The 18,442-nt window shown below is 41.2% G+C and overlaps 1 protein-coding gene across 1 annotated transcript in view; it reads left to right on the plus strand.

The window, feature by feature from the left end:
• ttc27 (tetratricopeptide repeat domain 27) overlaps positions 1 to 18,442 on the plus strand; it is a 58,975-nt gene that overhangs the window by 9,107 nt on the left and 31,426 nt on the right. The window contains exons 2-8 of the mRNA XM_089012104.1: positions 95 to 278; positions 2,072 to 2,201; positions 3,233 to 3,373; positions 6,934 to 7,036; positions 9,964 to 10,122; positions 11,694 to 11,824; positions 16,357 to 16,469. Coding sequence (XP_088868230.1) covers positions 95 to 278; positions 2,072 to 2,201; positions 3,233 to 3,373; positions 6,934 to 7,036; positions 9,964 to 10,122; positions 11,694 to 11,824; positions 16,357 to 16,469 — 961 coding nt within the window. The remainder of the gene's footprint in view (positions 1 to 94; positions 279 to 2,071; positions 2,202 to 3,232; positions 3,374 to 6,933; positions 7,037 to 9,963; positions 10,123 to 11,693; positions 11,825 to 16,356; positions 16,470 to 18,442) is intronic.

The raw sequence follows: 18,442 nt of genomic DNA on the forward strand, positions 1-18,442 counted from the left end.
TCAAACTATTCTTGTGCAATTGTGAATCATTTAACTCAGATTTAACAACCTCCAACATTACAATTTTGATGTCAACTTTCATGTTTTCTTCTAGAAATGGGCTCTTTGTTGGAGTCCTTGATGAATGGGGACTTTGAGGCAGTTTTGAGAAGCCCTCAGGTGTTGGCGCTGTTTACCGGTGATGGTCACTGTCATGAGGGTGAGAACATTGAGGCCTATTTGGAGAGATGCATCCTGTTGTACCTGAGCGATGACACAGAAGGGCATCAAACCAACAGGTAAACTCTCACTCGTTCTTTTGACTTCAAAATGGCACAGTGTGAGTTGCTGCGTTTCCAGCACTGAATAGAAAAAAAGAGCTTGCAGCATCACTGACCATCTTCCCCTCATAACAACAACAACAACAATAATAATAATAATCATCATCATCTTCTTTTCCTTTCGGCTTTTCCCTTCAAGGGGTCGCCACAGCGAATCAGTGTCCTCCATCTTCAGAGTTATGATACGCATGTTTGTTTTGGCCCAGCTTTTACGTCGGATGCCCCTCCTGACACAACCCTCTGTATTTATCCGGGCTTGGGACCGGCACAAGAAATAATAATAATAACTTTAATTTATAAGCGCCTTTCAAAAGTCTCAAGGACACTTTTCAGTCACAGGATATTTTTTCTGCAGTTGAGCAGCGACAGCCAACACCATTTTCTATACGGTATATATTGATGTAGTCATTCCTAGCCTCTTCGAAATAAAAATCTGAGCTTTTGTGAGGGCACCTCTGTCACGTTTTGCAAGGTGGTGATGGCGGGTGCGGATCCCAAAAAGCAGGCAGGAGGGAGCAGGAGGTTGTTTGACAAATTGTATTAAAATAAAGGTCAGCAGGAACAAAATGTAAAACATCAAAATCATCTGAACAGAAAAAATACAAAGTATCAAAAGAAGACCAAAAGTAAAAGTCCGCCAAGGTTAAACAAACACATGCACAGCATACAATGCATGCAGCAAACAATGAACCGACACCGGATGGTCGTGCCGGGTGTCCTTTTAAGTGTCAGTGATTAAAACGACCAGCACCTGCGAGGCTGCAGGCAGGGCTGACGTCGCTACCCGTTGGTCGCCAATCTGATCGGGATGACCAGCACCTGTGCAGGTGCAGGCGGGGCCGATACTGCCCCCGTTGGTCGCCAACCAGATCATGACAACCTCGAAATCTTCGGCAACATGCAAACTGAGAAATATTATGTGACTTCTGGGGAATATTGTCATTTTTGACACTATTTAGCCTGGGTTGCGGGTGGGATGGATTAAGGCGCCCAATCGAATCCCATCTGATTTTGGGCGACTACACCCTGAGCTGGTCGCCTCTAATAGGGCTCACAAACAGACGAACGACCGCTCACACCCACCACCACACTGTCACTGAGCGAACACGATCCCACACTTCCGATGTACAAGGCAGGCAAGTGTGCCACTATACCACCCCTGTCAATTTTGATGAATATGTTTCCCAAAATATTGTGCTCAAATTCTGATCTTTATCACCTCATATAATTTGACTATGAAGGTTCTACTGCCTATTTTGCTGCAGTTGCACTGATTAAATTAAAAAAAATCTTCATTATGACCTAATGAGGTGGACGTAGTTGAGCGTAAACTCCAAGCTGTTAAAAGTGTTTGTTCACTCCTATTAAGAATGTCTCTTCCTTTCGTCATGAATTATTAATTCTCATTTAGGACATCATAACATGGCTCTTCCTCGTGCTAGCTTGAAAACAGCTCATAAATGAAATAAATGTGGCACATATTGCTCTTACTCTTCGCTCATCGTGATTGCTTACCATTTGCTCTCCTCCATCACCCTCCATAAATGCAGAAAGGAAGCGAATCAAAAGGCAGCAAAGCATGCCTCCGATTCCCAATTTTTTAAGCACCTTAATTTTCTGTAAAGTGTAATATCACCTCCAAAGAGCTTGGGTGTCCTCTAATTTATTGAAATTCAGCTTTTTTTCTCCCCACTAAAAACCCTGAACTCACCTTCACTCTAAACTCTGCTAAGACTGTCTTGTCCTTGCAGATTCAAAGAACTGATTGTGATGGTCCTGGCAGTCTCGTGCCTCCACATGTTTGTTCAAAGCAACTGGACTGGTCCGCCACTCTCCATTCAACTCTGCGACATTCTGCCTCCTGCATTGCTCTCTGCTCAGGTATTATTTAAAAAAAAATGACATTACCCTATTTGACTTCCGTCTTCACAGATTTGCCATTTTAACAAAATCATTGGAGATTTTTTCTGTTCCCCAATCACAGTAAATTTTCATAGCCTAGCCGAAACAGTTAAATCATCCAGGGTGACTGATTTTGGCCCGGCAAGATGAGGTACAGTATATGTGACAACCATGCTCTGCAATAACTTTTGGACTTATGGCTGTGGTGCGACCAGCTTTTCCAAATGGTGGCACCAGCCCAGAATTGGCCAGACGCTTTTTTGGGGCTGCATAGCATGACCAAATCTGCTGGAGATAATGGATAGATGGATAAATACAAAATGTCACCACAGCTCGACCATTATGAACGGGTTGAGGATTCATTCTCAATTAATCCGTAATAATAATAATAATAATCAAAGTCAAAGTCAGCTTTATTGTCAAATATGCTAATATGCATGACATACAGCACAGATGAAATTAATGTCCTCTCGGACCCAGCGTGCAAGACATGCAAGGCACTTATAACTTATAACTTATAATAATAATAATAATAATAACACATTTCATTTATAAGCGCCTTTCAAAACTCTCAAGGACACTTAACAGTCACAGGATATTTTTTCTGCGGGTGAGCTGCGGCAGCCACCGCGTTATCCTCACATGGGTGACGGCAGGTGCAATTTTTCCACTTGCTGTGGGTTGAAAATGATCTCACACTTAGGGAGTGACCCATTTTGAAAAAAAAAATCAGAAATAAAAAGAGCCAGAGAAGCCAAAATGAAACGATACAATGGAAATGCTTAAAACACCAGTACGACGCAATTAAATAATAGATGACAGCGAAATGACTTCAACTTTGTTTGATATATGTTAGTTCAACAGAAATTATACAAATGATTTAGAATGCTTTAAGTCACAACTAAAAACTTTAGAACATTAAACACACACACACTCGCACACAAATATGATTCTCAACAATCTTGTAGTGAAGCTTGATTGTGTGATTTCCAATGCAATTTTGATTGTAGTCCCAGTCCATCGTGGAAAATATCCACGCATGCCTGCTCCTGGATGGTGAGTCTGTCTACAGCCTAGTGGCAAACCCATTCCTCCTCCTGGTGGCGAGGGTTATTCTCACCAAATGCTCTTCCAAGATGGAAAACTTTCAGGTAAACAATCACAACAACCACAAAAAAAATCCCTCATATTTAAAGGACAACCGACGTCTCCGGTCCAGTTGTGTCCATAATTTGTAAAATGACTTCAAATGACTTCTACTGACTGTATTTTACAAAGATTCCACCACATATAGCTATATTTTACGTTCTAAGATTCGCGCTAAATATTCCGGAAGTCTTGTTTTTGAGTTGGTGACGAGTCCTCACCCTACGTCACTGAAGGAACGCCCCTGACCGAAAAAAGGACACATTGTAGCAGTCCTTCCATCACGCCAATGCATTTTGCTGTACTTGTTTGGTCTGAAAACTTTGTGTTGCACCAAAAAGAGGCAGGACAGGGCAACAAAGCTCCATGTAAGGAATTAATCAGCCTGTGGAAACGGGCTGATTAATTCCTATTGCCTCAAAATGGCACGGAATAAATTATTTAAAGGGCAACCGACGTCACCTTTTTGTTTTTTAACTGACATCAGAAAAACGTTTTATAGCATCTAAAATACCCAAAACACGCAGTATGATATGTTTATTCAAATGCAAAACACCAATAAAAATGACTTAAAGTGTCCAAAATCTGCAAAAAAATTGAGCTGCGAATTGGGCATTTTCAGAAAGCCCCGCCCCCAGTTCGTGACGTCACGCCAAGACGTCTTGCATTGCTGGAGAAGCCAAACAATGGCTTCAGATTCGGAGAATATGCTTTCTTGTTACACATCCAGTTATGAATATGGCCACCTCCGCTTCCACAGGCTGATAAATTCCTCATATGGAGCTTGGATGCCCTCTTCTGTCGGCTTTTGGGTGCAACACGGTTCTCAGACCAAACATGTACCGTATTTTCACGACCAAAGGGCGCACCGTGTGAAAAGGCGCAGTCTCATTTATGTGTGCCATTTCTGTATTTAACATACACATTGGGCGCACCGGATGAAAGAACGCAAGTTTTATATACCGGTACATATGCTCTACTGCCATACGTACGTACGCCTCACAACAACACACAGGCATACAAGTGTGCATATTCATAAAAACAGATCGGGAGCAAAACTGAGTTTGGTAGTGCTTTATTTATTAATTACAAAGTAAGAACATTTTGTAATCATCACTCAATCGGCGTCGGTATGGTAAAAACAAGCACATTACCGGTAACAGTCAGTAATCAAACCCATCAAAGTCCTCATCCTCCGTCTCAGAATCGAACAGCTGCGCTAAACCAACGTGGCAGGTTCACTTTCCTGACGGTCAGTCACTTTCTGTGCTGTGAGGCTTTTGCAGATTTTGGACACTTTAAGTCATTTTTATTGGTGTTTTGTATTTGACTAAAAATATCATACTGCGTGTTTTGGGTATTTTAGATGCTATAAAACATTTTTCTGATGTCAGTTAGGAAACAAAAAAGTGATGTCGGTTGTCCTTTAACCAGTGTGTGTGTGTTCATCAAGTTTTGGAGTTTAAGATTAATCATAGCTGAGCATCAGAATCTTACTTTTAGATCACACTGAGACTACAAAGTCAAATTGGGAAGATCAGATGTACCGTGAGAAGTAACTCATCTTTTTTCATGAGAACGTCCAGCGCGCTAAGAGCTAATGACATCGTCTTTGAGTGGATTTAGAATGACACGGTTTCTCGTTAAAAGGCAGCTTCTAATTTTGTCAGAAGTAACTCAATGACATTTCCTGCCATCCGCTTAATTCTCCATCTCCGTGAATTCCCGAAACTGAAGAAACTGCAAATTTCACCTATTCTTCTTTATCAGCAAGCCATCAGTAATCGCTATTGCCTGAGTACAAACCAACATCAATTCACGGGGCAGAAAATAATTATCGCGCTCCTTGATCTGACATCGGCAACACTGATGTACATACAAATTCAACAGCGATTTTCTGTCCGAGGTGATTCAAATTTAATTTGCTATTTAAATACTAATCGACGTTGAGGAAATTAATTTATACGACCGGTATGCTAAGCGTGTGGGAATAGGACCAGGCTTGCTTTAAATTAAACCTTCACATGCACGTCCGCTCACATGCTCGCACGTGCGTGCTCATCCCTTGTGCATATTAAGCTCCAATTGCTTGCTACTTTGCCGCTGCCAGCACCTCACACCTCGACTCGTCGAAAAGGAAGCTCTGCCAGGCCAGAGACAAACATCCATGCAAATGCTGACATTTTGGGAGTATGTGTGAAGCTTTCTTGGCGAGTGTCTCTCAGGATATTGATTAGGTGAAAGAGACAAATGGTGGATCCATTTCACACTTGTAACGATGCAGTACCTAAGTGATGTTTTGCAAAACTTATTTCATGCTAATTTTGCACTCTCTTGTTTCAAAACATTGGGAGAATCTATTAATTGAAACTGCAAGTACATTGTTTCAAGACTCAGCACATGGAATGATATTTGTGAGCCAGATTTGGTTGGTTATATTCCCCCGTTTTCTGACGTTTTTTTTTTTTTTTTTTTTTTCTCACAGCCATTGCCACTTCGCACGGATGATTTTGGTTCAAATACTTGTTTTTGTGTGTTAATGTGTATGTGTGTGTTTTTTTTCTCTGGGTCCTCTGGTTTCCTCCCACATTCCAAAATAATGCATGATGTGGCTGTTTATCTTTGTGTGCACTGCAATTGGCTGGCAACCAATTCTGGGCATCCCCCGCCTAGTGCCCGAAGACGGCTGGGATTGCAGCACCCCCTGCGCTCATAATTGGATTGGATTGGATTGGATTGGATTGGATTTGCCTTTATTAGTCTCGCAGTGGAGAAATTTACATTTCACAGCAGCAAAGTTATGAAAGAAATGAAAGTAGAAAAGCAAAACACAGGAGCTGCTGGAAAGGCAGCCACTCTCGCGGCGCCGTCTTGAAGTCAAAAGAACAAAAGAAAAACTAAATAACAAATAACATGACAACACAATGACACTGAGAGACATTCATTCTTAAGCACTTTATGTACCCTCTTTGTTACGTAAAGCTGTTCCAGATGAAAGAGGAGAGGATCAAAGCGTCTCTTCACCAGTGGATCAGGGACAACATGGTGGAATGTGCACGTCGACTACAAGCTAAATGTTGAAAGCAAACACGCAGCTGTAGCATCCATTGACGAAAAGAGGATATAATAGGACATAATGAGGATTATGGATGGATAAATAGCAAATGTCACCACAGCTTGACCATTATGGATGGAGTGCACATTCTCTATTAATCCTTATAATCAATTAAATTCACTCATCCATTTTCCGTGCCGCTTTATCCTCACTAGGGTGGCGGAAGGTGCCATTTTTCCACTTGCTGTGGGTTAAAAATGATCTCACACTTACTGTGAGAGCGACCCATTCCGGTTCAGTTCGTGAACGTCGCAAGACCAAATCCGAAAACATTTTCAGTCCAAATGTTCGCTCTCTTTGATTGATAAAAACAGGTAGATTTTGCCGTTCAATTCACATCCACAAATACATTATTAATCTGAGTGCCGTATTTAGCCTAGTGAGGGCGCATCAAATATTTATTGTCATTCTTCCCCATTTAAATTGTTTTTATTTATTTTATTTTAACAGCTTCTCTCCTGGTGGTCTCTGCGCTATATCAACCTGCACCAGCAAATCCTGGAGGCGTGTTCTCAGCAGCTCCTCAACCTCTCCCTCATGAGCATAGAAAAAGGTTGACACAATGTATCTTACCTTTGGAATGGTGAAGAATATATTTCGAGCTATGTGTTCAAAAATTCCACCTTGTTGACATCAATAGCAAGGTAATTACACCCATGTGTACTTTGGAAATTTATTTTATGAACTTGAGATCAGTAAATTAGTCATGCCGCTCATAAAAATCGGGTAGATGATGAATTGAAACATTGTATGAATTGAAATGTAATGCCCGTGAATTTCTACAAACATCAAGCTTTGAACTGCCTTTATGCTAGATGCATGAATGCAGCGCATTCAATCAATTCACCTCATTAACCTTTTTCCTGCAACACCGATTTCAAAAGGATGATTGCAGTCACGTATAAAATCACGCAAGATGCCAGCATAGCGTGCAAGACCACAGTTTTCCATATCTTAACTAGCATCTCTTTTTGTGTTTGTGGGGGGGGGGGGGGGTGTTTGTGTGTGTAGGGATGGGTGTGTTGACATTGGAATGGATTATTCCTAGTTTCATTAGATTGTAAATGATTTAGCGAAATTCAAACAAATTGAAGGCTGTCAATAGTGCCTGAATGGATTGTGTTGGACCATTTGGATCTCAAGGTGCAAATGAACAGTAGACTGAATGCTGCCCAGAACTAATATCTCAATTGGAAGTGTTCTGTTTTGTTAGCAATTCATTTATCAATGAATTGCTATTCCAAAATGTATTTGTGCTTGTTTATGAACGACACATTGATGCGGTTCAACAAAACACTTGGATGCGAACAGCAGAGGTGCTATTAATACAATATGTAGTAAGAACCTGAATACTGTTTATGCAGATTTTGTGTTTCACATGATAGTTTTGGCATTGTTTTTCTGTCTTTGAAGCAGGAGTTTAAAAACCTGCACAGTGACGTCTTCTCCCTAATACTGTATATCTAAAAAAAAACAGAAATCTTTTTTGTCACAGTATCCTGAAGTACATACATGAAAATTCATTTCTTGTAGTGGACTAGAGCAGGCCTGGCAAAGGTGTGTGTGCGTGCAACGTGGGATCAGTTCCCATTTTGTGATACTCTGAATGGTTGTCGTCATCTTTTAATTTACCCTGCTGCTAACAGTCTATTCTGCCTTTTGCCCGAAATCACCTGGTGTAGGCTTCATGACTGCCAGTACTCTGTACAGGATAATCAGTTCAGATAATGGAAGATTAGTTTCATCCATTGATACATTTTCTTCATCTGCCGCTCGGTTGCAGGGCCAGCAATTTTTGGTCAAGGGAGGCCAGACATTTCTCTGCCCATCCACTTCGCCCAACTCTTCTGGGAGAATCTCAAACCAGAGACAGTCTCTCCAGTTTGTCCTGGGTCCTACAAGGGGTCGTCTCCCAGTGGGACATGCCCAGACCACTTCACCAGGCAGGCATCCAGAAGCCACTTTGCAAAATGTGTATTTCAAACCATCCCAGTCTGCCAATCCAAAGGCATATTCCCTAATGACCACACTGTTGTATAGGTGTGTCAAGCTGGACACCCTCACACATCATCCAGTGTCCTTAGAAACTAGCAGGAAGATATAATTTACTCTGGGAATTTTTCTCTGAGGATTTTTTAAAATCCCAAAGATAAGAAACTTTACATCAGAGTCCCCAGACTCTGTTGCCTCTTAGAAAGAAACACAGTGTGCCTTTGAACCACTCTAGATTCACTCACAACATCATGATACGTAGGGGTTTCCAAATTCGGTCCTCAAGGGCCTACTGGTTTTCCAGCTCTCACAGGAGTAACACACCTGATTCACATAAATAGGACCGTTCTGATGCTGCTACATCAGCTGGCTGATGAGCTGATTATCTGAATCAGGTGCGTGCAGTTCGGAGAGATGGATAGCAGGCAGCACAGTGGCCCTCCAGGCACGGAGCTGGACATGTCTGCTATACAGTGTTAATGGTGCACAGCTTTCTCCTCTTGAGACCCGAGGTGGTGGACCATAGTTTCCTCAAAGTCATCTGGAAGTAATTTTCCATGGTGTCACCGAACTCTTCAGATGCCAGACTATTTGCTTATGCTATTACAAATGCTACATCCTGTTTGGCTAGCCAATACCTATCAGCTTCCTTGAAATATCCACCGATCATAAAGGCCTGTTAGCACTTCTCCTTCGGTTTGACAGTAACCTGTATCACTGGTGTGCATCAATGGTTTAGGGGATTGCCACAGCTGTGGTCAACTGCCTCGACGGAACCGCACAATATGTTTCCTTCTGCCAGGTGAGGACTGGATCTTACTATCTGCCATCTGAACCATTACACCACCAGGCAAAGATCAATTACAGCTTTGCATCGTTCTTCAACTGAGTGAAAGACATGTGGCGGCAAGTTTGATGACACAACCACACATTTTATTACCGAATTGCATCCTTGGTATCCTGGTGCCAAATACACATATGGACAACTTAATGTTTGAACATGCTTGTTATGGACAACCAATGGGGAATGCAGAAGTCCAATAACGGAACACTTGAATTATTGTTGATTTGGGGGTAGGGGAGTCAGGTTGTGGTTGATGAGTGGGAGCACGTCGTCCCGCCCAATTGCACTGTCATTGCCTGCTTGTGCATTGAAGTTCAAGTGAGGCCACATTGTTGGGTAGGCCGTTGCTGACAAAAACATTGCAGACGACTGCGTGGTGTGGGTTACGGCAGAAAGAGGAATTACAGTTCTGTGCTATATGAGTGCAGTTAAAAATATGGCATTATATGAACATTCATGACATTTATGGATATCAGTCAGTATAATTCATATGTACAAATGATAAATTGGAGCAGAGTAACTCAGGGACCTCCTGTACACACACATTAATAAAACTATGATCAAAATTCTGACTGACTTTAGGGGGGGAAATGACACTGACAGATTTTTGGTTGTGATGATTTTTTTCCTTTCTAACCCTACAGTGCTGAAATGTGAGTCTCTGTTCTCTGAGGAGAGAAATCTGGCAATCCAGTTCCACTTGGAGTGTGTTTACTGTAGTCTGACCTACTTCGAATACCAGACTGCCAAGGACCACATCAAGAAAGCCCAGGAGCTCTCATTGCTTGATATCAACATGACTGGTATGATGTATACAAATAAATACCTTGTTTTCCCTTTCCTCCCTTTATTATAACTAGAGTTGTGACCACTAATTATCCTAATAATTGAAGAATCTGTTGATAGTTTTTGTCCAGAAATTGCTCAATCTGCTATGAAAAACATGTTTTAATTCACATCCCAAAAAAGCTCCAGAGATCATGAGGGACTTGTGTTTTGTATCTAAGCCTTGTGATTTTTGTTTCCTAAATGTCAGAACTGTCCATTGAATTTGTCAAGATTAATTTTATTCTGCTGGAATATTTATTAACGGAGCTGTGTGGCTTGGGTGCACAATGGTTATAGCGTTCACCCTTAATGGTTATGTTCCGTATGGCAACTGGTTACACTTATGCAGATGAATGAACTTCCTTGCACGACTTCCTTCCATTGCTAAAGTAAGCATTGCCAGTAAAAACAATTAAAGGATAACCCACGTCACTTTTTTGTTTCCTAACTGACATCAGAAAAACGTTTTATAGCATCTAAAATACCCAAAACACACAGTATGATATTTTTATTCAAACACAAAAGTGTCCAAAATTTGCAAAAAAAATGAGCTGCGAATTGGGCATTTTCAGAAAGTCCCGCCCCCAGTTCGTGACGTCACGACAAGATGTCTTGCATTACTGGAGAATCAAAACAATGGCTTCAGATTCTGAGAATATGCTTTCTTGTTACACATCCAGTTATGAATATGATTCAAATAGTTCTCAAGAGGAAAGCCAACATGTTTGCAATCGATTAAATAATTTATTCCGTGCCATTTTGAGGCAACATTGGGGGCAAATGTATCACCAGAAAAGAGGCAGAAAATGGCGATCAAGCTCCGTGTGAGGAATTAATTAGCCTGTTTCCACAGGCTGATAAATTCCTTACATGAACCTTGGTCGCCCTCTTCTGGCTCTTTTTGGTGCAACATGACGTTTTCAGACCAAACAAGTACAGCAAAATATATTGACGTGATGGAAGGACTGCTACAATGTGTCCTTTTTTCGGTCAGGGGCATTCCTTCAGTGACGTCACGTACAGACTTGTCATCAACTCAAAAACAGGACTACCGGAATTTTCAGCGCGAGTCTTAAAACGTAAAATATAGCTATATGCGGTGGAATCTTTGTAAAATACGCTCAGTAGAAGTCATTTGAAGCCATTTTACAAATTATAGACACAACTTGTCCGGAGACGTCGGTTGTCCTTTAAAATTTGCTTTGTTTCGAATGGACGTTTCATAGAATGGCCTTATTAAACAATTTCACTGTTTCAAGTATATTTCAGGATGCAGTGTTATGGTGTAGATTTATGTTTAATAAATAACCTGTGTTACATACAGTTAACTGCTGTTAGAGTACATACAGGTACATACAATGGCCACTTGACCAGATAGTCTGAAACACCTTTTTGCATTTTAAGCAGCCTCATTTTTGGGATTCAATAGAACAATTCCTTTATTGTTGTTGTTGCTTTGAACTTTATCATTTCTGGTGATTGGAAAACATAAGCCCCAGTTACATTTATTTATTTATTTATGATTGTTTGTTTTTGGTCAATCAAGGTGCCTTGGGGAAACGTACATATTTCCAGCAGAAGTATTTGGCTCAGCTCATCCTTGAGGTCAAGAGGAAGCAGGAACCGGATCAATCTATTGCAAGTCCCTCACCAACACCGCAAGCATTACTCCCCAAGGTATGAAGTACTTCTATATCAGGGAGAGGCAACCTATATTGGACAGAATTCGTTATTTGATGGGGACGTCTACTAACAATCATCTCACACCATTGACGCGTGCCACAAATTCATTGTGAGCGTGGCAAAATTATTACACGGACCACAATTGTCCTTTTTGTTTCAAGTGGAATTAAACTTGAGTCTCATCACTGCGTTATTTTACAGCACAGATTATGTCTTTAATTACAGTCCTCATGCAATTCCCTTTGACCTTCGACCTCCAACACCATTCCATCAAGCCATAAATGACCATCACAAATGTAAATAAAGTGACTTTATGATACAATGCAGTGTATTTCTTTCATTGCAATACAATAGCACATTTATTATACATAGAATAAGGTATGTTGTGTGTAGTTTTAAGGCTTATTTAGTTGAAATGTATATTTTATGGAAACCTGGGAACGAATTGTTGCCGTTTTAATGGTTTCCTATGGGATTTTTTTTTTGAGATACACACTTTTCACCTTACACACTGTCTGGGAACCAATTAAGTTCGTACGTTGAGGTCTGTTTTTAGACACTGATAAGACACCATACAAAACATGTATTGTTTCACCTGTGAACTTTGTGTTTTTTTGTTAAAATGTGCGCTCAGACCAGTAATGTGCGCATTACTTGGGGAGAGGGACTAAGTGGGCTTAATCAAAGCCGTCAACGACAGAATTCAAAGCAAGAAGGACGTTTAATAATTCAACGAGTTACAGAAATTTCCAAGCTAGAAGGTGTCATATATCATCTACGCTCTATTTACGTTTGGACAAAGTTATTTGGAACCCTGAATAATACACAGAGAGTAATGAAACAAAACCAATTTGTGCAGAGGGGCCTCATCAATCTCTTTTAAACATGACTTTTTGAACTTCGCTTTGCTCATTTAGGCACGATCATTCTGGAGTGGAATGGGACCGCCTTGGAATTATACTGAACAAAATGATTTAAGATTGTAATTAAAACATTACAGACGTGCCTTCCAAATCAAACAATAACAGAATCTGAGATGCAAAAGTACATGCCTGTTAATTCTCAGTCTGCCAGGTCACGGTCAAGTTGCACTTAACTTTTGGGTACTTGACATGGAACCTTTGCTTGATTGGGTAAACTGTTTTCAGGAACATTATTCTTGATACCGGGAATTTGATTTGTTTTATACTTGAATCTTTCTAGTCATAGTTTATCAGAGGCAAAATAGTTTTTTTTTTTTGCTACTAACACATCTGACGAATTCATTAAAACCCATTATTTGAATGTTTTTTCCCAGCCATTGCCCGTGCTTTTCACTCTTACTGTTCACAATTGGAATGACTGCTGTATTGTTTCTCATTTCTTTCAGGAAGAAATACTAGTATAATGCTAACCTCTCATGTGAAATGCCATCAATGGCCGAACAGAGATGGGCATTGCTCTTGTTGTAATTATAAACATTTGAACATTTGCTACTAAAACATGGCACAGTCGCACATATAAATATAGCACGGAGCATTACTCAGGCTCATAAATTGGGAATAATTACTGGAACTGAAATCTAGTCTGGTCTTTTCTTAATAGTCCTCTTCTTTTTTACCTAGTGATTTTTCTGCTTCTACTTCTCCGTTTTTATTTCAGATCATTGGTGACTTGCATTCTCCTTTTTTGGGTGAATAATGTTGCATGGCCGGCTTGTGCATTGTCTGCGATGCTCTGTACCAAAGGTGTCAAACTCATTTTTGCCACATTTTAGCTAAGGTTTCCTCTTGGGGACCATTATGAATTTGGGGAAGCCATTAGAATGTTTAATCAACTCTACATATTACATACCGTATTGAGCGCATAACAAATTAATGAATAACTAGTTTTCACATATAAAGTCAAAAACAATGATTGTTATTGTGGTTTACATGGGACAATTTGAAATTTTGGTTCGGAGTTTAACAAGCATCATGGAATTTCACAAGTTTGATTTGCTTTCACGGGCCGAATAAAACGACGTGGTCGGCCAGATCTGGCCCCTGGGCCTTGACTTTGACACCTGTGCTGTATACACAATATCCTTCAGAAAATCTATTCATGAGGTGGCAGCATTTTCCTTTTGTACAGCCACCCTCATTTCAAGCTGAGATGACTCCAGACCCATATAAGGATTAGGAATTAACTCTTAACTCTTTTTCTGATGAAAGAAGTGAGTCTAATGTTTCTTATGCTACATTGAATGTTTATGTAGTCCTAAAACTTCTGTGGGTCCTGGGATTTGAGTTAAAATGACAAAAAAAACTGGCACTGGAGTGGACACATTTTTAGACATAGACGACGGGCAGTGAATGAGTTAATGATTTGTGTTGGACGGCACAGTTTATTTTGTGACTATATAAGGATAGTGTTTTTCTCCCGACTTGTAGAACATACTGCCCTGTTTCGAACTGTTGTCAATTTTTTCAATGTAAGTAGGTTGCCTTATTTTTGAATTAGCATGCTCTGTTTGAATGGCAATGACTCTTAACGTTTTGTTGAAATGTTTGAGAAGTTTCCAGAATTTTGGGGAGGAAAAAAATAAACATATCTGCAGCAGAGATTAAATCTGTTTGCAGTATACTCATTCAGGAATCCCACAGATGAAATTCCTCATCTCGATTTGCAAACAGACTTCAAAGATCTCACTGGCCTCATCTTGAACAGTCCAACATGAACAGTATGATGCATGGTTAAAAAAGGACCCTGTTGGCTTACTGCGAAAGCCATTAACTGAGGGAACTCATGCGAGAGAAATGAGTGTGTGTCGACAGACAGTAGAAATAAACACCCCCAGTGGAGAAACTGCCTCTTAAAACAAAACATACGGACAGGTTACAATGGCAGATTTAGTTTTGCCGCTAATACATCTGTTGTTAATTCTGCTATTTGTTTGTTGTTGTTTTTTGTTTTTTTAAACAATGATCTGTTCAGATTTGCATGATATAGTTTTCCCTATTGTTATTGCATGCGGGTGATTTTTATTTACTCTTCTGACAATGTTTTTCATTTTTCATGGGGCATTGTTTTCCCTTTGTACAATGTTCATTTGTGGGGACAAAATCAGGTAGGAAGAGAACGTTTTGTCCAACTCTTAAATTTATGTACATGTTGTTTTTAATAATAATAATAATAATAATAAAACATTTTATTTGAAGCGCCTTTCAAAGCGCTCAACGACACTTTACAGTCACAGACAAGCATAGATACAATAACAAATAAAATACAATTATAAATAGAAACAACAGAGTTACACAGAAAATGCAATTTTAAATAGGTGGGTTTTGAGATGGCATTTGAAGGTGGGAAGAGAATCGATGTTACGAATGTTGGGAGAAAGTGAGTTTCAGAGTTTGGGGGCAGAGCAGCTGAAAGCTCTGTCAGATACGTATGGGGGGGCGAGGTTATGGATAGCTTTAAATGTATAAAGAATAATTTTAAAGTTGATTCTACATTTGACCGGGAGCCAGTAGAGCTCTTGGAGGACGGGGGTGATGTGGTGAAAGGATGAGGTTCTGGTGATGATCCGGGCTGAAGAATTCTGGACTAGTTGAAGTTTGTGGAGAAGTTTCTGAAGGACATCAAGGAGAAGTGAATTGCATTAGTCAATCCGGGAGGTGACAAGACTATGAACAAGGATAGCAGTGGTGTGAGGGGTGAGAGACGATTGATATTGCGTAGGTGGAAATACGCAGATCGGGTTAAGTTATTTATGTCTTCAATGTGCAAAAATTAATCCACAATTAATCGATCAAATGTATTCAAAATTATTTGTCCTCATTGTTGGAATTTGGAATTCGTCTGGAAGTATTTTTTTTCTCTGCAGACCTATGAAAGCACAATTTCCCTTTCCAAAATGAGATTTTCATCTGTTACTATGGATTACACAATTTGTCTAAATCATAACAAATTTCATTTTTATTACTATTCATATTATTGTTCCTACAATATTATGTATATTTTCCAGTAGACCCCAGTACTCCCTGAAATGTTGCAGTGTAATGTGCTACACTGAATGTGCAGAACTCCTGGTTTGATCCTGCCTGTCTTGCCCCCCGCCCCCAAAAAAAATAAAAATCCCGATGACATCAAGTTTGCAAATGATGACCTGCAATCTGGTTGGCTTTCACTGTCGTCACAAGGGTGCGAAGATTTTAATATCTGGCATTTATTGCTTCCACCCTGTTGTGTGGAAAACCAGTGACACTGCTCGACAACTGCCGCAAATGTCGTGCTGATTTGATGACTGAATTTATTGTCAGTGAACTCAATGTTGCAGCATTTGTTAAAATATCTAAACACAGTTTTTTTTTGTTCTGCTGCTAATTTTGTTGGCTCTCTGTAAGATGAATATACCTGTATCCACATTGATGCATACTGTATGTTCATATTGAAAAACAATATAATAATAACAAACAAATTTTGTTTGCTTTCCTACCACTGTCTGTTCTGTTCAAAGCAGTCATTTATACTAATGTTTGTTTGTTTGTTTTTTGTACTTGCAGAATTGCAATCTTGGGGATGACACCGTGTTGGACAAGGTTAATTTAGCAGAGCCGGACCAATACAGGCTGCCGCAATTCACTGCTGAGGAGCAAGCAGTCATTCTGGGCATCTGGTAAGTGACACTTGGATGAGCATGCAACCTTCAAACACGAGCAGCCAGTCGTGTTAATTCCAGGTTTATCGCAACCCTATCATCCAAAACCTAGACTTCCAGTTCAGCTATAGAGTAACCCTGCGAATAGTTTACAAATCCTGTAAATCCATGTGTGTGTGTCGCGGTTTGCAAGGTGGTGATGGCGGCTTTTGATCCCAAAAATCAGACAGGAGGGAGCAGGAGGTTGTGTTTGACAAATTGTATTAAAATAAAGTCAGCAGGAACAAAATGTAAAACATCAAAATCATCTGAATAGAAAAAATACGAAGTATCAAAAGAAAACCAAGATTAAAAGTCCGCCAAGGTGAAACAAGCACAGCATACAATTGCATACAAAGCATACAACAATGACCCGACAGCGAATGGTCGTGCCGGGAGTCCTTTTGAGTGTCACTGATTGGGAACGACCAGCACCTGTGAGGCAGCAGGCAGGGCTGACAGCGCTACCCGTTGGTCGCCAATCCGAACGTGGCAGTCCGCCACTGATCGGGACGACCAGCACCTGTGCAGGTGCAGGCGGGGCCGACATCGCCACCCGTTGGTCGCCAACCAGATCATGACAGTACCCCCCCTTCAAGGGACTGCTTCCAGAAGTCCCAACAGTCTCCCAAAAGGTCCAACTCGCCAGGGAACAATGGTGGGGACGGCAACCGTTGCTTCTCCAGCATATGAGGGGCGACGGCCTGATGGGAACGGGACTCGCCCTGAAGTGGACGTGGCACGGATCGTCGTGGGCGTGAGTGCATCCATCTCGCACGTTCACGTGACGACGCATGGCGCGACGTGGACGTTGCACTGCCAGGCGCAGAATGGCAACCCTGACGGCCGTATGGGAACGGGTCTCGACCGGACGTTGGCGTGGACGTTACGGCTCGTCGAGTGACTCAATTCAAACTCGACGTGACATGGGCTAATGTGGACGCGAACTGCCCGTCACCGGGGAAACAAGACCAGTCCATGGCAGCTGCGGCATCCAGCGGTGAGTGGGGTCTCGGACTGACGTGAACGCGGACGTTGCACAGCTCGTCGTGGATGTGAATCAATTTAACTTGCACGACGACAGCGTGGCTGGACGTGAGGGTGCACTGCCAGTGTCACTGATTGGGAACGACCAGCACCTGCGAGGCAGCAGGCAGGGCTGACAGTGCTACCCGTTGGCCGCCAATCCGAACGTGGCAGTCTGCCACTGATCGGGACAACCAGCACCTGTGCAGGTGCAGGCGGGGCCGACAGCGCTCTGAAACAGGTGTCACTCTGACGAAGGCGGAAGTATACGCCGAAACATGTCAGATATTTGAACACCTACAATACACTGTCTTTTAAGAAAATAATCTTTTTAAAATTAGATATCAAGTAGTCAGGATGAACTTAATACAACTATAAACATCTCTAAAGAGTGACGGAGGCATAGTTTATTTCACAAAGCAACATTCCTTTTACTGTCGTCGGCATACCTTGTGCTTGCTGAGACTGCCATGGAATGTTTTATTGTGGTGCAACTCAGACGAAGTGTATTCACAAATTTCTCAAAGGTAAGGAAGTTCCCATGTGTGCCTGGAACTTAATTCCGTTTGTCATGAGAAAAAGACATCTATAAGAAAGAGCCCAACAGCGTCTGGGTTTCACTCTATGGATCAAGAATTCATGGTACCGGTCCTGATTGGAAAAACAGGTTGATGGATGCCCACTGGTGGAGTTCAGTTGTAACGATCCAGATCCGGAAAAAGCACTTTGGAGTTGAGGCGATGGGGATGTGATCAACTTTGTGACAGAAGTTTGGCTTGGGCTGAAACACCATTACGGGAGAACCAAAAATCTGCAAACTCTTTGAGTCTTTTTGATTTTCTCTTTACTGCATCCTGTTGCCTGATACCACGATAAGCTATCCACTGATGTAACTGCTGTCCCTGAAAGGGTTAAAGTAAACAAAC

Source organism: Hippocampus bargibanti, linkage group LG13 (assembly GCF_051943395.1).
Source record: "Hippocampus bargibanti isolate YZ-2025 linkage group LG13, ASM5194339v1, whole genome shotgun sequence".
NCBI lineage: Eukaryota > Metazoa > Chordata > Actinopteri > Syngnathiformes > Syngnathidae > Hippocampus > Hippocampus bargibanti.